The sequence below is a fragment of the Macrobrachium rosenbergii genome, chromosome 9, assembly GCF_040412425.1.
Source record: "Macrobrachium rosenbergii isolate ZJJX-2024 chromosome 9, ASM4041242v1, whole genome shotgun sequence".
NCBI lineage: Eukaryota > Metazoa > Arthropoda > Malacostraca > Decapoda > Palaemonidae > Macrobrachium > Macrobrachium rosenbergii.
In genome coordinates, this window is record NC_089749.1 from 13,001,442 (window position 1) to 13,027,661 (window position 26,220).

The 26,220-nt window shown below is 37.6% G+C and overlaps 2 protein-coding genes across 2 annotated transcripts in view; both read left to right on the forward strand.

Moving 5' to 3' along the window:
• Positions 1-763: 763 nt before the first annotated feature.
• ND-13A (NADH dehydrogenase (ubiquinone) 13 kDa A subunit) lies at positions 764-4,426 on the forward strand. Its single transcript, XM_067108411.1, is given in 4 exon segments — positions 764-944; positions 3,634-3,715; positions 3,718-3,809; positions 4,160-4,426. Coding segments are annotated over 4 exon segments (372 nt in total). The 5' UTR covers positions 764-812; the 3' UTR covers positions 4,226-4,426.
• Positions 4,427-7,302: 2,876 nt separating this feature from the next.
• jub (LIM domain-containing protein jub) overlaps positions 7,303-26,220 on the forward strand; it is a 153,566-nt gene continuing 134,648 nt past the window's right edge. Inside the window, 4 exon segments of the mRNA XM_067108413.1 lie at positions 7,303-7,653; positions 7,712-7,820; positions 7,822-8,494; positions 8,497-9,758. Coding sequence (XP_066964514.1) covers positions 7,439-7,653; positions 7,712-7,820; positions 7,822-8,494; positions 8,497-9,758 — 2,259 coding nt within the window. The 5' untranslated portion in view covers positions 7,303-7,438.

Genomic DNA, 26,220 nt, shown 5'->3' on the forward strand with positions numbered 1-26,220 from the left:
AAGTGGGTTCTCTCGCAGAACTTTCCGCCGTAAGTCACCTTCTTAAGAAACTCAACTTAGGAATCATTAATTGTGATTCTGTTCGCGTGTTTTTTTTTTGTTCATTATAATCATTATAATCACCAACATTGGTCTTTAAGTTATCCTTAATTAAGGTAATTGGAACGATATTGTTACTTAGTGTTTTAACCGCAGCTGCATCTTGTTATTGCCATTATTCTTGTTATATATATATTATATATATATATATATATATATATATATATATATATATATATATATATATATATATATATATATATATATATATATATATGTGTGTGTGTGTGTGTGTAAATATACGAGTGAGAGAGAGAGCGCTAAATTATTCCAGTTTTAACATGTAGACATTTTCACGGCTAATATCTGATAATAATTTAGCATTTGTATCACGTCTAGCCATATTTGAATTAGAAGGAGCTATGCAGTAGTAATAATAATGCATATACTGTCTGAAGGTAAGTTGCCGTATTTCACGGGAGTAAAACAAGCATGTCTACAAGGCATTCAAAGTAAGTTTTAGGTAGGGACTCGTAAAATTAAAGCGATAAATCCGGTAAAAGTATTAAAATCTACATTGAATTCAATATTAAGATAGGTTTTCTAAAACTTTACATTTTATGTAGCGTATATTACATTTATTTTAAAATGAAACAGATAATTTTTTACTCATAAAAGAGACACAATACTATAAATGGCTTATTTACCAGTTTTTCATCCGAGTCGCCGTCGCCTTCTACTGATAGTAGTCGAAATCAGCTGTTGAAGTAAACATGTCTGTTGCGAGGTTGACCAAAATCTCCTGCCGGAGTCTTCAGGCCCTCCCTGCGGCGTTCTCCAGCCGCTGCAGAAGTGTGCAGACGACCTCCGTCACGCTAAATGACAGTCCAACTCATACGGGACAGGTAATATTGCAGAGTCGGCTGAAATGACGGTAATTTTGGGACCAATGTCTTACCTAAGGCGAATTTATAATACCGTTACATTTTAACATTTCGCCCATTACGAGAGTCATGTATTTTTCTGACTTCATATTTCGTGTTTTATGAGTTTATTACAATCTTCCTTGATTCAAAGTAGCCCAGCCGTTTTTGTGGTTCCTCTGCCGGCCCCGTAGGCCACTTTAGGGGGTGATTTTTCGGAAGACTCCAGCCAGCCATTTTTGCATGAAAAACCGATGCGACTTCGGTAAGACCCCGATGATGCGCATGTAACAGTGTTCTAGGTCATGCATGGGCTAAACTGCAAGGTAAACAGTAGGAAGTATATGTGGTTTATGTGTAGCTTTTAATCAGTAGGCTATTAATTACAAAACTCGTCAGGTAAAACAAAATGTCGTAAGACCAGTTACAGGAATGCATCCTAAGGTATTTCACTTGAAGTACGCAACTCGATATTAGATTTTCGTATACTGTGCTCTTAAGTCTCCCTAATATGTTTAGGCTAATATGAAAATGTTTAGTTTCTGACGTATTTATTCTTTTGTTTATGTTTATGATATTTAAACATGGCACTCATGGAAAGTGTTGATTTGGTATTGGAGTAAATACCTGCCTAGGATGCCGGTCGACCTTTATACAGGGATGTATTCTAACCTAACCTAACGTAGGGTGATAGCCCTTAACAGGCCAAGAAAACTTTACCGTCCTGGACCCAACACCTAACCGAACCTTGGGCAGTGTACAGTAGATTAAAATCAATATGGTTGCAATCGAATTTAACCTAGGGTACCATTCCTTACCTGGCCCAGGGCTTTGCCCTTCCTGGACCCCCACTTAATATAGGGCATTTTAAATTACAGTAAAATGATTGTCACCTAACAAATGTAGATCACCAGGTCCTTACTTACTATGTGGTTTCACTCCCAAAATGTTCAATAAACCCTAACTTAATCAGTATCAGAACTTGTGGAAGTATCGACGGGATGTTACAATACATCCCTGTATTTCGTTTGTTTTGTGTATTCCTTATCCTAACACCTCGGTTTCCCACTGTGGTCCCCCAAAATTGTTGGATGTAAAGGAGGTCCAATATTTTTAACTCATTTGCTAAAGAATTGCAAATCAGAAATGTTCAAAACACTAATAATAAGATTGTGCATGAAGCTTTGCAAAGCATCTGCAAGGCATTCTCCTGCTTCATTGAAACAAGCAGAGCTTAAGAAAAGTCTTATTAGATAACAGCATTCATTGGTAAATATCTCAGTAACTGTAAATTTGCACTAGATTTTTGTATGCTTCCCATGGGAGGAGGCACTCATGTGCTTACTCTCCTTTTTCACCCTCTCCTGTTGTTGAATTCATGTAGTTTGGCATCATTAGTTCATTTACAGGTAACAGGACTTCCATTTCCTTAGGGGGACGGAATGATCTCTCATTCACTACATGGTAGACACTCCTCCAAGACAGTATTGGCTTTCCAGTTAAGTATTCTTCTGAGGGATTTGTTGCCATTGCACATGTCTCAAGAGTAGCCTTTGGGATATTTCTCTTCCAGACATATTGTAGGAAGAAAGGGTGGTACAGTATCACGTCTTGACAGTCTTTGGATTCGACACAAGATATCCATCAATAATTCCCCATTCACCAGCTTCAGCTCAACTTCAGTCAGAAGATTTGTTACAGTTCTTATTCTTCCCCTGGAAATGAAACATAGAATGACTGGAACTTCGTTCATGATGCTGATCCCCTGGCTTTTTTACCAAATCACAATGCTTACTGCTTTCTCACTTAGGTGCCAGCCTACTAGAAGGTGAGCTTGGCGCTTCTTCAGACCTTGTGTCCTTTGAGTCATCTATTTAGGTCTTTAGTAGGGAGAAGATGTCAGTTCTAAGTTGAATTTGGTTTTGAGGATAGTAACCTGACTTTGGCTTCCTCCCCCTTTTTTTTTTTTTTTTTTTTCCTAGTCCTCTTGGACAAGTTTTCTTCTTGTTTAAGGTTCATTGTTGGGCATAGGTGAAGAAAAAATGAATTGTATGCTGTGTTTCTTTCCCACCTTTGTGCCCTAAGTGCAGGTAGCCCAACTTGTTTTCTTGATGGTTGGTAGATGCAGGATGGCCACGCAACTTAGCATCTGTCTGTCCTCGCTTTAAGTTTTGGGTGTGGCATATAGAGTGCTATTATTCACCTTTGGATTATGATACTGCTACTTAATGACCTCATTCTCCAGTTTTCTAAATGGGAAAGACAGGGTTCCCTTTAACTTTCCTGGAGTATGGTTCATGTAATGAACAAAACCTTATAACAGGACCCGGTTATTCTCTTGCATTGGATGACACTTAACTGCATGTAGTTAACTTTTTGTCAGTCTTAAGTGATGGGACCAATTATCATCAAAGGTGTGTCCAGATAAAAGACTTGGTTTGTATATCTAAGAAATAGTGAAACTATCCTGAATTTGCACTATTCTCTGGGGACTAGCCTTAAGGCAGAACAAGAGTAGGCACTAATAAAAATACCATTATTTTTTTTTTTAATAAAAACCATATTTTTTATAATTAAAATTGGAATGGCTGTAATGAGGTAAAGATTTTTCTTCATGTGACTGCAGTTTGCATTTTAGGTATTTTCTAAATTTATATATTGTATCCTACAGGCTTTTGATCCAAATGATAGCCGGAATGCGAGATTCGTAAGTACCCCAAGACAAACAAATGAGCGATGGGCCATAGACTTGATTCAGAAGTCCCTCCAAAGGGTGTTGATGCTCGTGTTGTTGCTTGTGATGGTGGTCCTGGTTCACTGGGTCATCCAAGAGTTTACATCAATTTGGTAAGTAGATTATTTGTTTATTTATTTGTATACATTTTTGTACATCAAAAGCAAAAATCAAGCCTAATAGATTCTTGTGCAGTTTCATGATAAGAAAATGTTCCTTTAGAATCTCTTTAGATCACAGTCTCAGGTTGAGACTGTGAACATATAACAAAATTATGTTTGATCACTACACCCAGTAACTAGTGTATTTTTTCAACAAAGCTTTGAAAGCGTAACTTCAGTAATCCAGTGCTGTACCTAATAATTGTTTTATAAGAAAAATTATCATTTTGACAGCTATTATCTGTTTACATCATGAGAAGACTGTTTTCCTTTTTCATATCGTTGTTGCTAATCTCTTTCAGGACCAGCCTGGCAACCACGGCTGTATTTACTGTGGATTACGATTTTACAAAAAGGACTCCCACTAATACTGTTTTGTTTTTGAACACTACTCTGTATAAATTATATATCTAGAACACCTTTTTTTGCAAGCAATAGTTATTTTTCAGGTATATTAGGAATTTGAAAATATGGAATTAATATGGAAGTCAGTTGACCTAAGTAATTCATTAGTATTTACCATACTATAATTTTGTAAATATAGTATATCAATAAATGTTCAACGTCTGTGAGGAGTTTTATTTATAGCACTCTCTAAAAGGAACTACTGCATGCTAAAGACTACACAGATTTTGAGTTCGTAAGTATGATACTTGGAAAGAACATAATCATTACTGTGATTTTAACAGGAAAATGGAAACCTTACTTACTTGATGATAAAGTCAGTAGAATTGTATTTGGCAATAATTGCTGTAGATTCAAATTCCTCAAAATATCTTCTATAATACACCCAGAGTTCTTTTGCAAATGCAGATCTACCTTTATTTTATTTGTTCGATTAAAAGGGATCAAAGGAATTTTATGAGGTGGACCATTAGTCACTTTAAAGGGGTGAGTCCAAAGAAACTGTTCTTAACCATTTGAAACTGATGACATCAACTGTAGAAAATTTATCATAAAGATTTTGATGTTTGGTACCACTGGTATGTCAGGAGAGAGTGGGGGATGGTTTAACTCTATGCAGCTAGTAGCAGTTCATAGAGAACTCTTCACTAAATTAGTCCAAAATATAAAATCACAAAAACTTTAATATGCAATACTTGACATAAATAACAATGCATAATTTTGACTATTGTTTTATTTTTAATGTTTCAAGTAGTTACTTGGCTTCAAATTGAGATTACTAATTTTATCATGTGAAAGAAATTTACAGCAAGCAATGAAAGAACGTTACTTCTAAGCTGATAACTAATAATCCAGAATGAAGTGTGCTTTGCCAGGCATGTATTTGACCACCCAAAGATAACTATTGGTTAAGTAAGGGTAAAAGTGAATGTGAATCAAAGTAAAGTTGAAACTGGAAAGGTTGGTGGGAAGAAATGAAAAGAGCTGTTAAGTACTGTACACTGTAATGGATTATAGCTATAAAACAAGGTATTCAACTAAGAACCCATAGTGCTCAATATAGTATGCCATGCAAGACGCACTAGGTGCTACTCAAAAGAGCATCCAAGGTACTGGTAGACAAATTTGGATTACAGATAGTTGCAAGGAATTGTTAGTGTTCATCTACTGCAGAGTATTGGTTCCAGTGAACTTATGCTTGTAAATGCCATTTCCATCCCAGATTGGTCTCTTGTTTTTGGTGCTGTTTGCTCTAAAGATAATTCTTCATTTTATTTTGTATCCTGTATTGTAAACTTGTTTTGAAGAAATATCAAAAGTTTTTTCTTACTTTACTGACAGACTTGTTAACTGTATCTTCTTGTGGAATCAGTCCCCAGTGAGTGTTTTCTGTTTACAGAACTTGGCTGAAGAATGATTTTACCCAAAGTGTGTTTCTCATTGTCTTTAGAGGAGGAAAGTCCACTTAATTGGAAGTTAAAGTCAGTGTCCTACCATTTCTTTAGAGTGCTGAGAACCAAGAGTAGCTCTTGATTTGTAAATTGTATCTTTTGCCCATAGAGTGTACTAGTACATGATTGTTTTAAATAGTTACCAAATCACTGAGTTGAAGTTCATAATACTATGCCTATGGAGGCTTCAGTGACCTCAGTTATCTATACACTAAGGATGCTGAAATAGTATTCTAGATGCACTGACTGACAAACACTTGTAGGTAAGTTGTTAATGCAGGTATTAACTAATAACTTATTTGATGGCTGCAGATTCAGGTAATGGTAAAAATTTCAAGGTCACCTAGAATCTCAGAGGAGCAGAGGAACAGATGGTTATAGATGGTAACTACAGAGAAAGAATTCAAACTGCAGTTCTTAGTGAAGTATGCCAGTCATTTTTTAGTGAATGACTGATGTTTGGTTAGGGAAAATGTAGTTATTAGTAATTTATCTGTGAAAGATGGCTGCAATATTGATTGGTAATGATGCTTTGAGCATAATTCTTACTTAACATCTCAGATGACACTGTTTAACCTTGATTAGGGACTTCAATAATAACATACAAGAGTGAAGCTGAATTACAGGGCCACCTGAAATAAGTGATTTAATAAAAGCTGCTGGAGAGCTGGGCATCCTTGAGTGTATCAGAATATGTGAAAATCTAGCAAAGTAAGAGATAGGACCAGAAAAGCTTGAAAGAGTATTAAAATAATTGGTGCATTTGTATTTAGTTTGTCCTCTTTATTTTGTCTAATTTCTTACTTACATAAAATTTTAATCCTGTAGCTAATTCTCTTACCGTGGCTGGCTCTCTTCTATATTCATTTGCATGATAATAAAGGTATTTAGTAACTATTAATTGATGAATGAGCGGTAGACAGTTCCATATAGCAGTTCTGAACAGTTTGCCTGGCAATTTTTACTTTGTCTAAGATATACTAAGTTATTGTTACTAGAAAACTATAACCTATTTGTGATACAAGGATCTCTGCATCACTTCACATTGTACCCAGAAGTGTTCAGGGCTAGATATGGAAGAAGTGTATGTCCAGGAAGTTCAAAGTATAAGAAAGTATGAAGCAGACAGCTTAGTGTATGTTGGGGTCTAGATGCATTTTTTATGATATTTAAATATGTTTAAGATTGAAAATTTAATGTAAAGAGAAAGAAATTTATAGGAATAATGACTTTGTAGTTATAAGTGAAAAAATTAGTTATTTAAAATATGCAATATAATCAGTTACGTTTGTATTCCATATAGTGGAGGGGATCTTTTTAAAAACCATAGTCACCCATACATGCCTATCGTTTTCTTTAACTAGAGGAAAACAATACGGATATGCTGCCCTCTCGTGATGGAATCCTTCAACGAAAAGTAGTACGAGAAATTTTGAGAAAATTACCACTTGAAAATGTATATAGAGTGAATTAAACGTTAGATAACAGATTTAATAAAATTTCCTGACCAGATAGATATAATCTTAAAGGGCAATTGTGCGAAATTGAAAATGCAAATTTCATTGTTTAGAATGTGGTGAGCGTATCCCTCCGCGTTGACACTTGTGTATTGTGGATTTTGAGTTCGTGAAGTTATGTGTCAACATTAAATGAAATTCGTGTTGCGTCCGAGTTCCGTTGGTCGATATTCGACGAAAGATGTAGCTGCGAGTGCCCCAGGTAACCATGGCCAGGTATGGGAACGACCATGCCCTTGAGACGAACCGAATATTGCAAAACATTAACATCTTCCAGCAGGAGGAGGCCGCCCATTCTAACGGCGGAATGGGCGGCGAGAATCCTACCCACCTGGACGGTATGGGCTACGGGCGTATACTGTCGAGAGTGTCTATGAACGGCCAGAACAGCGCAGGCGCGGGCGGCGGCGCAGACGCTACAGGAGGAGGAGGAGCAACGGGAGAGGGAGGGAGGGGCTGCTCCTGCTCCTCTCCTCTGGCCCAGCCTCCTTTGGCAACGCATCGGCGCCATCGAGAGTCTGATCCAGGAGAGGTCCTCGCTCCCTGTAGTGTCGTCCTCCTCGCGAACTCCCTCCGCACTCCCTTCGTGCATTCTCTCATCGCCTACGGGTCTTGGACTCCCGCAGGATCATCGCGGCGTCCAAATTTGCCACGCCCAAGACGCCCGACTCTGTGGTGGTGGTGGTGTCGAGTACCAGCAGCAACAACAGCAACGGGCCCGTTGTCTCTGTCCTAACCCCCACAGGCGCCGTCCCTTCGTCGGCGTCCTCCTCGTCACCCTCCTGCTCTTCCTCCTCCAGCGGACCTCATCTGGTGGTCAACGGCTCAGGTGTGACAGGCCTAATCACTGGGGTCACCACCACCACACCCACCACTGTGGGGTTTGCCCACATCGCCCCCACGACCACAGTCGTCAGCAGCAGCAGCCTCTCCAAAGGGCTGGTCGGTGGACAGCTGCAGCAGCCCTTTGTGAATGGTGGGAACAATATTATTCCAGTGTCAAAGTTACCACCCCATAGTAATGTATTGTACTCCGGCCATGTGAAGTACGAGCCCCCGCCCATCTATGGGAGGACGACCCTAAGCAACAACTCTGCCCATTCCAGCCCTCGCTCGAGCCTGAGTGGCGGCAGCAGCCACGATTCTCAGAATTCCGGACAGAACTCGCGAGTCATTCCTGTGACGCATCATTCCAGTGACGTTGTGAAACCTAACCTGGTGGTGGGACAGCTTCATACGTACAGCATGTACCACCACCACTACGGGCATGGGGTAGTTTAGCGGCTCGATTATCAAGAAAACAAATGCGTAGTTGTTCTAGTATAAGTTCGCAAGATTCGAAACATTCCAGTCCGCGAAGCAGTTTTGTACATTCCTTGCAGGGTTCTAGTTTAGACAGAACGAGCTTAGCTAGTCAGACCATTTTGGAGGAGGGCGGTCTCCACAGGCCTACGTTATCAAATAGGCATTTGCCTCCGAGAATTGAACAGGACTTAGAAGGGAAACAGTTTGTTATTCCAAGAAATAACGCTTACGTGCAGGAAAACGCGCGTCATAGTTCTCAGTGGAGTGTGAGCAGCGATACCGTCAGACATCGAGGAATTTATCATGACCCGTCGCTCCCTCCCCCACCTATACCGCCACATTCTCTGGGTCTAACAGGGCCAACGCACACTCCAGTGGCCACACCTAGCCCCACTGCTCTCCCACCGCCTCCGCCTTATCCGGGGAAGCCTCCCAGTATAAGTTCAGTGTCTTCATTAGATATTAGTGACTCTTCGATATCGTATGTAAATTCACGTGGTACTTCTGCACTCTTTCCATTGGTGTCAAATCATAATTACGCTAATATAGATGTTTTAAAGAGTGTGTCGGGAGCAGATCCACCTCCACCTCCTCCGTACCCATCGTCTGTTGTGCGACAGTTGCAGCATTTAACGTTCTCAAATACTCCGACTTCTCAAGGGACCCACTCACCAAATCTTTCGACTCCCTCCACTCCCTCCACGCCATCTACACCACAGAGTATATTAAGGGGTTCTTCAGCACCCCCACCTCCCCCACCTCCTTATCCTTCCTCCGTTGTAAGGGCGGCTCAGCAGCAGCTCATTGTACCACCACCTCCCCCTCCGTACCCATCCTCCTCTGTGGTGAGAAGTGTCCCTCAGGTGCAGGCCTTTGTCCCCTCAACTCTCATTACTGGGCACATAGGTCAGGTTCCCCCTCCACCGCCACCGTACCCTTCATCTGCTGTGCGAAGCGTAGCCTTAGGAGTCAGTTACAGCCACAGCAGCGTCATGAGTCAAAACAGCAGCACCAGTACCTCTTCGAGCACTCCCAGCGATCGCCTGGCAATGTGGCAACACAAGCTCGGCTCCCAGGGGCAGGGGCAGCCGTCGTGCAACACGTCGGCCGTGTCCCCTGGTGTTACCACAGGCCATGCTCACGTGCCGCCAACACCGTCCACCACGTCGAAGGCTGTGAGTGGAAAGAATCTTCTCCCCTACAATGTAACGGCAAAGTCTATGGTATGTTGAAAGTAGTGTTCTTCAAATTTCTGGTTAGGTTAAGCCAAATGATATAATACCAATCTTCTCTATATAGCCTATAGAAATATAGTTCACTGTATTGCATAGCGTTGTAAAAGTTCGTCTAAATTTTCCTATGGTTATACGAGTAAGACCCCAAAAAAGGGAAAAGTTAATTAAAAATGATTTATTTCACTATTTACTAATTAGATATTATCCCTTGATAATATGTAATAGGACAGATCTTGATTAAATTATTTTGTTAGATTATTTATTAAGACCCCAAGATGGAAAAATTAATTGACAAGGATTTAGTTCACAGTTTAATTTTTCATCGTGTAATAAGACAAATCATGATTAAATTACTATATATTGTATTATTATATATGTGAGTAAGACCTACCCTAAAGGGGAAAATTAATTCAAAAGAATGCAGTTCACAATTTACTTTTTCTTATCCAAGAAATTATCCCCCAGTAATATGCAATAAGACAAATCATGATTAAATTATTATATATTTGATTATTATTTAAGTAAGATCTCCAAGAAGGAAAAATTAAAACTATTTAGTCCACAATTTACTTCTATCAGGAAATTATTCCTCAATAATAGCCTATGTATCAGGACAAATGCTTAAATTATTATACATTGGCTTTTTGTGTGGGTAAGACCCCCTAGAAGGATTTAGTGTATAATTTACCTTTTCTTATCCAGAAAATTATCCCCCCAATAATATGTAGGCTAATATGACAACTCATGATTAAATTATTTTCAAGTGGAGCAAATGACAATAACATTGCAGAACCAAGAGGTACATTAAGCTCCAATGTTATGGTAAGAGGACAGAGAAATGTGAAGACTTAGATTTCTGAATGGTATGACAATGTAGATTTGACAGTTAATATGAAGTACATTGTCAACTTTACCCGATGCTATCATTGTCATCATTGATGATTATGTCAGACCTAATGCTATCATTGTCATTGATGATGTTTATGTCAGATTTTTCACTGGCCTGCTTGGGGTAGGCATAAAGCGAGCACCTTGGGTTAGGTTAGTTTAGGTTAGAGGATACTGTATACCTTTGCAGTAACACACTGGCACACTGGTTTTGTTTGGGTTTCCTAGTTTTGGATTTTATGTTCTTTTGTTTTATTTTTTGGTTTCCACAAGCAATTAGATATTTCTTTTTTTCACCAAATAAAACTTCCAGTTACTTCGCTTTTATCCTGTGTGTGTGTGTGTTTTATGTTTTGTTATGTATCATAAAATGGATTTTATTTTCTGAGGCATATTTAATTTTATTCATCTTTTGCAAGTTGATGCACAGTGGAAATTGTTGAATTAGAATTCCATTTTTTAGGGTATATTTAGTTTTATTCATCTTTTGCAAAGTTGATGCACAGTGGAAATTTATTATTGAATTAGATTTCCATTTTTTGTGGTGTATTTAGTTTTATTCAAATTTTGCAAAGTTGATGCACAGTGGAAATTATTGATCTAGATTTCCATTTGTTGTGGTATACCTGTATTTGGTTTTATTCATCTTTTGCAAAGTTGATGCACAGTGGAAATTATTGAATTAGATTTCCATTTTTTGTGGTATATTTAGTTTTATTCATCTTTTGCAAAGTTGATGCACAGTGGAAGTTATTGAATTAGATTTCCATTTTTTTGTGTGGTATATTTAGTTTTATTTATCTTTTGCAAAGTTGATGCACAGTGGAAATAATTGGATTAGATTTCCATATTTTGTGGTATATTTAGTTTTATTCATCTTTTGCAAAGTTGATGCACAGTGGAAATTATTGAATTAGATTTCCATTTTTGTGGTGTATTTAGATTTATTCATCTTTTGCAATGTTAATGCACAGTGGAAATTATTGAACTAGATTTCCATTTTTTGGGGTATATTTAATTTTATTTAGCTTTATGCAAAGTTGAATTCACAGTGGAAATTATTGAATGGTCCTCAATATCATGTAGATATTTGAGTTCACATTCTGAAAAATGGCTATCACTTATGCTGGAAGATTATTAGAGATTATTAGAGTATACTGTCATGATCAGAAATTGTAATTATTTTTTTAATGTTTAGCCATTTCAGTATTCCCTTTGTTTGGTCTATATGAGGAAACATTGTGTGTGGTACTGTAGTGAGATCTTACCTGTAGTCCTTTACTTTTATCTTATTTGTTAATCACTCTCTGGTTGACCACAAACTGTTTGGCATCGTGTGAATTACAGATATACATTATGTCATTTGGTCATTTTTACTAGTACAATAGTTACAATGATAACTATGAGGAATTATATTTAATTGGAACAATATTAGTAAAAGTACAGTTATCTGTAGTTGGAAAAATGAACATGCATGGAAAATTAAGTATGATAAATGAGGTGGCAGTGTGAATAGTTAGCCCACATCCAATATGAAAAGGAAGATTGTCTTTAAGGGTAGGCTGTACTGATTTTTTCCTGATATGAATTTGGATGTGAAATGAGTATTTGATTTTTCGTAGTGTTTTGTGCACTTTCCATCCAAGTTCCCATGTTGTAGGTCTTTAATATATATAGGTTATATATTTCGTGGAAAAAACAAACACTTTTTTTTTTTTTTTACTGTGCTAATTGGGCCCAGGTGGGTTGCAAAAACTGCTGTTTGTGGTTTAGAGAATAATACAAATTAGCCTTTGCAAGCAAACCCCAAAACCCTAGTGCAATCTTGCAATTTCTTTGGCCTGCCCAATGAACATAGGCTACATTGAACCTACAGAACAACAATTCACTTCATTCGATACACTTAAGTCAGTAAATGTCTTTGTTTAGAGTTCTTAGCCTAGACTGTGCTAAGAGGTTTCATGTCTTAGATTGCCCTAGCTACCTTAGGCTTTACTCTTATTGTCTATAACACTGGGATGGTATAGCCTACAACAGTGAAGCTTCTTGTTATGTTAGCCTGCAAATGAATGTTTCAACTATAAAAACTCTTTTATTATAGTTTTTCATTGTGCATAGCCTATTTTTATAATTCTGCGAAAAGTTCTTCTTAGTTTATGATAATAGATCTCATGTCAAGCACAGTTGCATAATATCTGAATGGAGAAAGATGTGGAGAAATACAGATGTCTGTAATTTGAATAAAATAAACATTCATATAAAATTACTTATGATAGCCTACATTAGTTGGCAGTTGAAATACTGTACTAGCCACATTCAGTATGAAAAAGATCTACTAACTATTTTTATATGCATATGAAATGAGGTGCTGACTCCTTTTGGTGATTTTCAAAAATTCCCAACTGGTATAGTCTGTTTTAAAATGCAATAATATGTAGTAATATCTACCTCTGCAGGACCCAAAAACCTAGTGTAACCATTTGACAATTTCATTTGGCCTCCTCAATTCTAGCCTACATAGGCTACATTGAACCTATAAAGCAACAGCATCATTAAATATATGTAGAGTTAATTAGTGTCTTTGTTTAAGAGTTGCTAGCTTAGACTATGCTAAGAGGTTGCAGGTATTAGGCTCCTCTAGCTAGCCTAGGCTTGACTGCTTATTTATGACACTGGGATGGCATACAACATTGAAGCTTTTTGTTATGTTCTTCTTATGGTACTTGACAGCATTGTTTTATAAATACACTTTAGACTGCAAATGAATGTTTTAACCCTAAAAGATCTTTTGTTATCATGAGATTGAGTTTTTCATTGTGTATACCATTTATATAATTTATGGAAAGGTCTTCTTCCTTTATGATGTTAGATCTCCTGTCAGTCACAGTTGCATAATAGTTGAATGGAGAAAGTTGTGTAGAAATACAGATATCTTTAATTTGAAAAAAATGAATACAAAATTATTTGGTACCGGTACATCAGTTAGCATTGGTTTAGGGAATGGTTCTATAATTAGGCCATGCAAGGGTACCCCAAAACCCCACACTAACCTTGCAATTTCTTTGACCTACTCAATGTGCATAGGCAACATTGAACTATAAAGCAACAATTCACTTCATGAAATTTACTGAGGTAGGTAAATGCCTTTGTTCAGAGCTCCTAGCCATAACTATGCTAAGAGGTTTCATTCCCTAGGCTGCATTAGCTAGCCTAGACTTGATTGTACATATTTGTTTATTATAACCCTAGGGGGGCATACAACATTGAAACTTTTTTTTTTTTTATGTTTGTCATACACAACAACAATTTTTAATCAAAACACTTATGACCTGCAAAGGAATGGTTTAAGCACAGACTTCTTTTTATCATTATGAGATGAGTTTTTCATAGTGTAGCCTATACCATGAAATGCAATGGAAAGGTCTGCTGACTTCATTTAATATTAGATCTTCCTTCAAGCACAATTGCATCATAGTACTCAGCTTATGAAGCCTTTCAACTTGACTCAGCAATTAGTCGGGGTGGCATTTGGGAGAGGATTTTCATCTTTACTTTCTCCCTCATTTACTGTGACCTCTTCTGAAACATAAACTTTAATTTCTTTTTCATTGTCTGTTTGGAAACTTGTTCCTTTCTGTAATATCTACACATATTATTTACTTTCATTCTGTAAGCCTATATAGGTCTTGGCATTGCAGGAGTTGATATTGGTCATATTGATGAAATTAATGGCGTATTGGACACAGGCTCATTTTTATGCCTAGTACTGAATCTTGTATACCAGATATTGTTCCACCCCTTTAGGGGTTTGGGGATTACCTTATCAAGCTCCTCAGATGTGGACCTTGTGTTACTGGGTGTAGTCATTGAAAGCAGTGATGTTGGATCTGACTTACGGATTTACTACAACTTCTGAAATGACTGGTTACATTGCAAATAGGCTCACCTGGCAGGAAATCTAGGAACTTATCGAACTTAAGCTTAAATGTGTGCATGGGCTTATTTATAATGGAGGTACAGTGAGGTAGACAGTTACTGTATAAAGGTTAGAGGTCTTGAAAGGAAAGTATAATGTCACAAGCAGTCTTGGCAGGTTCATGATACAGAGTAAGTTGAGGCAGAGAACATCTGACAAAATTTTTAGGATTGTTGTAAAATTGAATGGCCAAGATTTAGGTTTTAATTGGTTTATAGTTCATTTGTAGCATGTTGCTTAGTATGACATGATAACTTTGCAGAAAGACTAGGCAAAGATGAGATAGTGTCATTTTCACATCACAGTTGTAGATTCTGATGAAATACTTGTTGTTTGATTCCTGTGATAATGTAGATCTCCCATACAACGTCATGTTAGGTGGTAGAGAGGATATCGTTAATGATTAGATGTTTGATTTGTGTCTCATGTTATTTTTCATTTATTAATGGACTTTTGCAGATTATGTTTTTAAGTCTGTACATCTGCAATTTTGTACTAAATATTGAGATAATTGTTTTGAATTATAGTTCATTGCTCTGTATATGATTTTCTCAAAGGTCTCTATAAAAAGGTGTGTCAGTGTTATACAGTAGTGATGTGGTTTGGGTAGATAGCTTCTGCTGTTTGGCTTCAGTGCTGGGCAAGTGATTGTATGCAGTACATGAAGAGTTATTCAATTTCAGTAATTGTAAATGATACCTACCTTAGGAGATGACAGGTTTCCTCTGGTCTATTTTGCCTGATATCAGCAGCATTGCCCAGAAGTTGGCTGGGCTGGCTGCTGAGTTAACTCTGAACATATCACTTCCTTTTCAGTCATTTCTCCTGAAAGTATTACTGTATAGTTCCTAGAGATCGTTGCCACTTTGGTCAAAGAACGTAGGCTAGTCAAATTTATCATGGTCTTCCTGTCTTTGACTTTGTCTGGGAATGAATGTACTGAGGATTAGCCTATTGCTAACTGGTAGGCATTCAGAATTTTGACTGTGGTGTGGTGAGAGATCCATTTTCTGTGAGAAGGCCAGTTCCAGTCTTCACTTACTGCTGTTTGTATGGTATGGGTTTAGGAGAACTTGGGGTTTTTATTATGCACTTTGCTACCCTGTTTTCTCGTCTTGGTTTGACTTGTTTGATCTGGAGTATTTTAAATGCTATTTTAAGGACATGACTTTAATTTGGTTGTGACGATCTTGAAGTTTTGTTTCCTTTTTTTGCAAAATAAGATTTGCCAGTCTTGGGTAGTATGTAGTTTATCCTGCCTAGAGAAATCTCATAATCAGGGCTGAATTTGTCTTGTGCTTTGCACGAAGCACCACAGTGTAGCTTGCATCAAAACATTTAAGGTATATCACCAGCAGCTCTATTAGCCCATACACGGTAATTCCATGTAATTTCTATCCAGACCTAACTTCTATCTTATGCTTTTCATTCATTCATAGAAATTTATCTACAAAATGCTTTATTTTTAACAATAGCAAAAAACTAGCATTGTAGCCAAGGAGTCTTACGTACATGTCCTTACAGGATATTTCATACACATTACATTATTTAATTAAACAATACATGAAGATAATGTGTACCGTAATGATATACAGATTTGCAGAACGGCAGCACCAGTATGCAGTAAATGTGCCTTGCTGTTGAAATTCTCAGCTGTGGAGGTCCTTTATTCCTCACACTGTTGGACTGCGGAACCGTCTCCCTGAGGATGTTGTATACAATAATTGGATCCTCAAAAGTTCATGGACATATGCTGTGCATTACCACTGCAAAGCAGTTCCCCTTGTAAAATATTTTATAATTTACGGTACTTACATTTTATCTATATTTATTCATTGGTAATTTATATTCTCTTTTCTAATGACTGATCTCTTCATTCTGCATTTCCTTTTACCCTCTGTTATTTCTTTCAAATGAACACAGTGTTTTTTTTGGAACTTGAATTTCAAGTCAGTGGCCCCTGTGGGCTTGTTCCATATGAATAGGGTTCATCTAAGTAATAATAATAATAATAGTAATAATAATTCTGCTAATATTATTTTGCAACAGCATAGGCTGTAGGCGACTCAGGACATCTTAGTCCGTAATGGAATCACTGAATTTCAGACCACAAGTTTGTGGGATGAAGAGAGTATGACATTCACTTTCAACAAAGAAATAAAACCATGTAGTCTTGCAACTTGGCTGAATGATGCCTTTGTATCACCTAACATTGTGTTGGCTATGGTCGTAAATGCCACTTAGAACTCAGTGACTTGAAAGAAAGAAAAAAAATATGGGATTCAGAAAAAATAAACTACCATGCTTGACATGGTGATCTGGAAATGATCAAGGATTGGTGCATAAATGTTCTTAGTGTTGGTATCTCTTTGCTTCTTCCACAGTCAGACTGCTTGTCTCCCAATCAGTAGGTGGCACACCTGGAGTCCATCAGACTTCTAGCGTAGAGTAGCTTTGACAAGTGGATAATTTGAAAATAGAATTTTTTTTTTTAAATAACTTGTAAAAATTATCTTTTTATTGTGCGTGTATGTTTTCTGCGTTTTCTTTATTTTTTATGGTATTATGGATAGTATGGCAGGATTTTTCTTAAAATTTTGTCATTCAGTTGTAGTACAGTAATTGGTTACAGAGACCATAGACTTTTGTTCATAAAGTATGATAAAACTTTTGTGTATTTTTAATGGGTTTTGTTGTTTCTTAATCATGTAGTATTGTGCACATGTTTTCAAAATAATTTTGAGAGAGAGAGAGAGAGAGAATCGCCACACTAGGTGGAATAGTACAGTACTGTCACTACACTACACACTTACACAAGATCAGCAGACGAACACAAGGAACCCGTGCCTTATAGTTCTAGACAGGCAGTTGTTGCATGCGTTCATTTTAACATCTGTGCCTTGCTAAGACTACTTGGCCAGGCTTTCATTTCCTACATAAACCAATCTTTTTCCCCCAAATTTTTTAGATTTCTAGTAGATAACGAGTTCTGATAAGTTGAGATCTGATAAGCTTTCCGAGGAGAGTACCCGTGCAATACAAAATCACTGAAGTATAAACTGATTTCAAGTAATAGTAAAGAACTTTGAAATTTAACTGAATGTGTTATTAATGCCATTTAAATTAGTTGAAATCAAATTACATGAAAAATGAAAGATAAGAATGAATAAAAGGGAACTGTGCTGGAGTGTACTCGTTAATAGGGAAACTTAAATTGTATCGTTTGTTAGGTAGTTTAAGGCATTGGTTCTCAACTGGGGGTCCCCAGACCAGAATTGTTGTTGTTGTTTTGTCATTATTTATTTATTTATATTTGTATTATTATTGTGATTTTCCAAAACTTCTCGCAGACCTCCTACGCTGTATATAGTCACGGACCCCTTGTGGTCCGCGGACCCCCAGTTGAGAACCATTGGTTAAAGGCATAGGGGAACTAAGAGTGGCTGCTATTGTTTCTTATGACCCACGTTTAATGGCACTTGACCCCAAGTCAGTTAACGAAAGCATTTCTTCATTTTATTTTTCCTGTAAATAGTTAATTCCAGTTAGTTGCTAAAAGAAAACAAATGATTAAATCTAACCTAATTGGATGTTGTAGTGTTCTACAATTACTGGACATGTTTTTAGAAAATATTCTGATATGACTCGAGTGTTCTTGGGAATGTTTATTAGGTTTTAAGCGATTTGTAAATAAAATCGAGATGACTAATTTGACGATGTAGGTCTTTTTCTGAAGGAGATTTTGTGTACTAGACTCTGCTAGCATCAGTATGGAGAATCTGCTTACCAGTTACCTACAATTGAATGAGATGTGAAAATGTCCTGTACAGAAGTTTATTGAAAAAGGTCTTTGATTATAAATAAGGTTTACAGCCTGAAGGTTGTGCGTAAGAGAAGGGCATTTATATACAGTAATTATTAAGAATTTTGCTTGGACAATAAAACATTGATAAAGCCTTGATACAACTGTCAGGTTAACTTTGGCTCTAAATGGTAATGATTGCTATTGAATATATGATAGTTAAAGATATCCTGACAGTTTTTGGGACTGCAAAGAATTTTGTTTTGACATTTTTTTGGATTACAAAGGATTTTTGTTTTTAAAAAGTCTGATTCTTTAAGAATTAAGGAAATTTGCTGTGGTAATCTTAAAAGTACAGTGAATTCTCAAACACAAACTCAGGCTACCCTCAAGTTTGTGTAATACCACTTTTCACATAGACCAGTGACATGGTCTTTAGAACCAGATCTCATCGATAAGTGAGGAATGGATTCTAACTCAGTTTTTGACATTACTGATGAGCTTGCTTCTTGCTCATAAGAAACCAGGTTACTGTAATTCATTTCATTCATTGTCTGATGTCATGTTAACACATAGGGCTAGTTTGTGTTGTGTGTGTGTTTGTATTTTTGAGCATATATCTTTTGGTTGCATGAAGAATGGAAATTATGAAAATTAATCAAATATGAGGAAATACGTTTACGTGATGGATATACATTTTTTAGGGTGTGATCCTAGAAAATAAAATGCAAATTAAGTGCTTTCAGCTGAATTTGAACTGTATGCAATTGAGTTAAAGTGATTTTAAGACACTACATGTCAGTTTTTAGTTAATTTTTTGGTTATATCAATGATAGATCATTTTTTACAAAACACACATTGTGGATACACATAGGCCATATTGTTCCTGGTTATCAAAAGAGGACTAGTTTATGTGGTTTTTTTATGGTCACTGAGTAGCCTCAGTAAGAGATCACCAAAGTTGTCCTAAGTTCATTGTACAGAGAACATTAACCACTCTGAAGCTGGGAAACAATATGAGATTTTTTCCAAGTATTCATGGACTCGGCCTTGAGGAGCACCTTTAAGGAAGGCTCTCTCATACATTTGTATGCACGGGATGTCAGAGCTGATCAGTTTTACATGTGAGCTGTGCAAATTGAGTGCCAGATGTTCTTTTTATGTTAATCTGTTGTCATTCTTTTCTCAGTCCACTTCTCTGTGTATTGCAAACCAGCTGCATTCTAGCAAAAGGATGCATTCAACATTTGATGCATTGCTTTTAAAGAATGTTATTCAGCTTGCCTTATAGGACTGCTTAGTGTGCTGTGTGTATGTGTGTGTGTGTTGGGGCGGGGGTCAGGGGTGCCACACTGTGGACTGTACTAAAAGTTTTGCAGCAATATCTGGCCCCAAATGCTTTTTACTCCGCCCTTTTGGTATCCATCCAATCACTTTAGATTCATCCCACCTGGCTGTCAAAATTCTCTAACTTTGCTATTCTCATTTTTTTCTAGTTCTCATTTTAGGAATGGGACTCAGTTGTCATACTAAACTAATATATGAAAATAATAGAATAAACAAATACCACTTGAATTTCAGAGGCCTCTAAGAGGACAGCTGATACAAAATGAAAATGATATAAGGCTGTACTTCAAGACCTAGGAAGTTTGTCAGTAATTTCTTGAGTCAGTCCTTTATTTTGTAGGTCAGACAGTGGTAATTCTGTATCCAGTTCCATCTGCTGAAAAAATAAGTTCAGGAATCAGGAAATAGTGCTGAAGTATCAATCTCTGTGTCTGAATGCCTTGATCAGTCATGTGAATGCCTCCACTAGCAGGCTTACCTATTTCTATCAGACAACTGATCCCAGCAAAGACAACTTGTGGCTTGTACTTATGGTGATTAGAGGGACAAATAAGCTAGCCCTATATAATTGTTTTTTTTTTTTTAAATATCACAGCCAGCATCATGGCCCAGAAATTGAATTGTATGATGTGTACCAAAATCAGTTCCAGTAAATCTTCATGTCTGTTCGTCACATAACTTGGTCAGTCTTACATCACTGCATCATCAGTGATCTCATAGTGGACACATTTACTAAACCAGTAATCAGTCCAAGCCATTCTTGAATATCTGAGTCATCATTTCCTCTTGCTTTGTAACCAGTTCATCACAACTTTTTATTCTTTTTTTTAACTTCCTGTTTGTAGTCGGCTCTGAATTACTTGAAGTCGTGTCTCCAGTTCCTTGTACATTTCAGTTTAAAAAGTAAATCAGGCTTAGAATTATTCCATGACTTGGTGCATAGTGTAGATAAAGGTCCCATATTATGTCAAGAGGTACTTTCACAATTCTTTTGATGAGTCAAACAGCATTTTAATTGTCATGGTTAGAACTGCCCTAAAATGGAAGACTGCAGTATCTGCAAAAATACAAAACAGAAAAATGGTAGGTGCTACCTTTCCTTACTACTGATTTTGCAGATACTGTAAATGGGACCCCCCTAAATACTCGTGGAAAGCATTGAAGAATCAGTCTGAAACTGCAGTAACTTGTGCAGTTTGTGTTTCACGAGCCCAATAGGTGGCATCTCTCAATTTCAAAAATTTTGCAGATATTGCAGTTTTCCAATTTAGGGCAGAGTAGATGATTTTGTATCACCTGTCCTCATCAGCAAGCGAGGCATTTGGCATCTATCCATCGTTAGGTTTGGCTAACCACAGACAGATATCAGGAAGTGTGCATATTCATATGAAAACTGTTTCTTATGAAACAACTGCTGTTTTTTTAGACTCAGCGTCCAACGCTAACCAGTTGTTGTTAGAATGTCGTCATTGATGGCAATCAGCTTTGCTATTCCTGTGATCCTTATTTTACAGTATTACAGATAATTATGTTCATCAGATTTTTCTTCTGCTTGAATAGATGTGAAAGAGTTGTTGCAATTCTCTTTTGTCTAAACATTTTGCCTGAAGTTGCATCTTGTCCTGATTGTCTTGGCCAGTTTTCTGCAATTTCTTGGGTCTTACTACTTGTTTTCGTCCTGCTAATTCCGTTTTAATACCTCTCTGACTATGACTAACTCTCTCCTTGTCATCACAGCTTCTAGACACTACATCTCTCAGCTACTTCCTCTTGTAATGTGATCTTCCCAGCACACTCCAGCTGAACTTGTATAGGGTTATGCACATCAAGAATGTGTCCTTGTTTTATAAATGAGATACATTTAATTAATAGTAGTATGTTACAGTCTCTTTACACCTCGCTACAATTCTCGGTTAGGATTGTAATATGGAGAAGTTGTGCATGTTTGTTAGGGAGGTGGGCCTCCTCAGTTAATTTTAAATTGTACACATGCAGTATGTGTGTGTATAGATATATAGAGTGAATAGATATGATTAGGCTATATAATATATATATAGATAGATATTTGCTATATGAAACTACTTTTAAAGTTATTTATTTTTTAGTTTCCTTTTTGTTTAATTCATTACAGCGTCAGTTACCTAGTTGCTATGACTCCAGTTTTAGTAGCTATAATCAGTCAGTCAATTCTTCACAATCCAGTGTATTGCCAAGGTAACAAAAATGGTCCAACCCCCTTCCAAGGCTCGACCTTCCACTGCACAATTGTTCTTCAATTCCGCCTCCTCCCCCGTTTACTCATCTTACACACTTCAGCGTCGGAAATCCGTTATTCCAATTTTATTTCGAACTCCTGAGCATCTCCTGTGACATCATCTGTTACATTCGATACATAGTATCGAATGCACTCCCCCACACCTCTCTTGCAGAATCCACCTGGCAACTTTCCCTTCTGTACTTTTTTCTCTGCTTCTTTACCAGTTACCACAGGGTTTTTTTTTTTATTGATTTTGTATCCTATCCTCTTTTACTTTTGTGTTTTGTAGACAGTGCTGTCAACGCTGGTTCGTAAGGGCCACCCTTTTTTGTTTCCTTTGCAGCCTCAAAATTGAGTCTAGCTTTTGTTTGTTGTGTAAAAATCAAGTGTCTTACACGCAGCTTTGAATGTACAGTTGTTAGAGGAACAACAGTCTCTCTCTCTCTCTCTCTCTCTCTCTCTCTCTCTCTCTCTCTCTCTGTCCTCCTGTTGTAAGTTAACATTTGTAAAGGACTGCAAAATTAATGTATATTTGTTGTGTGCAGTATTTTCAGGCGATCTCTCTCTCTCTCTCTCTCTCTCTGTCTCTCTCTCTCTCTCTCTCTCTCTCTCTCTCTCTCTCTCTCTCTCTCTCTCTCTCTCTCTCTCTCTCTGCTGTTGTAAGTTAACATTTGTAAAGGACTGCAAAATTAATGTATACTTGTTGTGTACAGTATTTTCAGGCTCTCTCTCTCTCTCTCTCTCTCTCTCTCTCTCTCTCTCTCTCTCTCTCTCTCTCTCTCTCTCTCTCTCTCTCTCTCCTGCAAAATTAATGTGTATTTGTTGTATACAGTATTTTCAGTCTCTCTCTCTCTCTCTCTCTCTCTCTCTCTCTCTCTCTCTCTCTCTCTCTCTCTCTCTCTCTCTCTCCTGCTGTTGTAAGTTAACATTTGTAAAGGACTGTAAAATTAATGTGTATTTGTTGTATACAGTATTTTCAGGCGATCTCTCTCTCTCTCTCTCTCTCTCTCTCTCTCTCTCTCTCTCTCTCTCTCTCTCTCTCTCTCTCTCTCTCTCTCTCTCTCTCTCTCTCATATGCTGTTATAAATTAACATTTGTAAAGTAGTGCAAAATTAGTATAATTGTTATGTGTTCTGAGGAGAAATAATTAATCCAAACATTTCACGGTTTCAACAGCTCTTTGTGTGCGTGAGAGAGAGAGAGAGAGAGAGAGAGAGAGAGAGAGAGAGAGAGAGAGAGAGAGAGAGAGAGAGACTGGCTCCTTTGTAACTTGCACAGGAAACATTTCTTGGCGACGAGTCACCGGAACTTCCTATATTTTTTTTGTATTTTGTATTTATTTATTCTGACGAGTTCTTTTAGGTTTTGCATTTTAAAAACGAGTGTTATTTTTTGTTTGTGTTTTCCATAGGTTATTTTATTTGTTTCTTGAGATTTTTTTGATGTAATCCCCATTCAAACTATTCAGTTTGTATTTAGTATTCCAATTTCTTGGTAGCCTAACGGTGTAGGTTTCACCTTCTTACCGAGTGACTCATCTCCCTGTTCACCTTATCTCTCCCCTTTCACGAAAGGAGGAGGAGGAGGAGGAGGAGGAGAAGAAGAAGAGGATTGTGAGTAACTCGCCACTGAGTTTTTTTTTCAGTTTTTTTATGACAGCCTTTTTTGTCTCTTTATAATAGGATGAAGCAGAGTTGATTGAATTAGTTACGAGGTACAATTGTTTGTTGTGTTTTGAGTTTGTGTGTTGGTGAGAAGTGTTTTTGTTTGTGAAATTGTAAATTTTTCATCTACAGTTATATATATGAGAACATATATATACTAAAACATTTAACCGATGGATTTTAGAAATGAACATAATTCTCTCTCTCTCTCTCTCTCTCTTAATCTTATCAGGGATGACGGTTGCCTCTGGAATGTGTGAAAACGTACGTGGCGAATACTGAAGAATTTATTTATTTATATTTAACTCGTAGGTTATGGGGCCCCGGTGGGTTTTTTTATATACTTCACGAGAAATGGAGTGGAATACTTTATCACAAAGCATCAAACTTTCTTTGAAGAATGTTGAAGTTGGCCGTATGATAAAGTTAGAAAAACCTTTTGATAAAATCTTCTTCTGCATCTTGCGAACATTCTAAAGAAGATGTGATTTGCGACTGAATTGAATATAGAATTTAGGCCAAAGGCCAAGCACTGGGACCTATGAGCTCATTCAGTGCTGAAACGGAAATTGACAGTAAAAGTTTGAAAGGTGTAACAGAAGAAAATTCTCGCAGCTGCCCTATGAATCAGTTGTTAGGAGAGGGTGGAAAGTAAGATGGAAGAAAGAGAGTATGAAAGGAGGTACAGTAAAAGGAACGAAGGGGGTTGCAGCTAGGGGCCGAAGGAACGCTGCAAAGAACCTTAAGTAATGCCTACAGCACTGACGGCACTACCTCCCTACGGGGATGTGATTTGTGTCGTAGGTAAAACGAACGAAAATGTAAACATGAAAGATTCAAGGAAGGTGACTTGGGGTGAGGTTAGTCTTGGTATGCGAGCATGTGATCACCAGCGTCACTCTTCCATTGAAGAGGTTCTTCAGTGAAGAATGTGCTGTTGCGTATATACGTATGTTATCGATACGACAGCCCATTTAGATTAGATAAAAACATTAAGATTTAGACTTTATCAAATCGCTAATGTACTGAGTCATATTGTATTGGAACAAAAATACCAAGCGCAACATTTTCCTTAAGTCTAAATAGTGGTCCTTTTACATAACAGGTAACTTACGTAGGATTCCCAGGCTAGGTGGTGTTTTTCCTGGTAGACAGACGAACAGACAAAGATTCTCTAGTTTACAACAAATCTGCAACGTCACCTTTAGTTGACAACAAATCTGCAACATCATCTCAATCCGAATTTCCATATTTGTCATCCTGAGAGCACGTTTTAATGCTTAATATTTTATTCCTTTACAGGTGAGTTATACCAGTGCGGTGATGTCTTTTGAGGAATCGTGAGTACTTGCAAGTGGTTTCTCTCTCTCTCTCTCTCTCTCTCTCTCTCTCTCTCTCTCTCTCTCTCTCTCTCTCTCTCTCTCTCTCTCTCTCTCTGAAATTCTTCCTTTACACGAATATATTGAAAACAAGTCCTTTCTCTTTCTCTTTCTCTTTCTCTCTCTTAGTATGTGAAATTCTTCCCTCACACGAGTATATCGAAGAGCAGCTCTCTCTCTCTCTCTCTCTCTCTCTCTCATACGGGTATATCGAAAGCAACTCCTTTCTCTTTCTCTTTCTCTCAATATGTAAAGCTCTTCCCTTACACGAGTATATCGAAGGCAACTCTCTCTCTCTCTCTCTCTCTCTCTCTCTCTCTCTCTCTCTCTCTCTCTCTCTCTCTCTCTCTCATACGAGTATATCGAACAGCAATTGATACAATAAAGCTCTAAGATCGAAGAGGAGACGAAAAGTCTCGAACTACAAATTGATTCTCAAATTACTGATCTGTTGTGTTGCTCTTTCTTCACGTTTGCCGTTTTTACTGACCTTTAAGGAGAATGGAGGGATATGGGAAAACAGAGGCTCCGACAGAATTCCAAAGCCACAAGTTTACCCCTTTCTTTAAGGTAGTTACGCTATTTTAAAGGTGGTGGTCTATTAGACTTTACAATGCATCCTCAGTATTTACAGGTTATGAGATTATTGCAACATTCTCTCTCTCTCTCTCTCTCTCTCTCTCTCTCTCTCTCTCTCTCTCTCTCTCTCTCTCTCTCTCTCTCTCTCTCTCTCTCTCTCCTGTTTCCGACAACGGAAATTTAGTATCCCTTCTGTTTGCCCCACACGTATCAACACATATATTCTCTCTCTCTCTCTCTCTCTCTCTCTCTCTCTCTCTCTCTCTCTCTCTCTCTCTCTTTCCGACTCTCTCCCTCTCTGTTTGCCCCAAGTATCAACATATATTAATATCTTCTTCTGTTGGTCTCTCACGTATCAAAACAAAGATTCCCAAAAGAACAAAACTCCAGACCATTGTTAAATGTAGATAGATTGATTGGTCGGTTGAATTGATAGACAGATAGACCGATCGATCAGTCAGGAGGAGGAGGGGGGGGGTAGGAGGAGGAGGAGGAGGAGGAGGAGGAGGAGGAGGCGGCGAAGGTACTTTAAAGCTATTTTGCCCTTCCCGGCAAGTG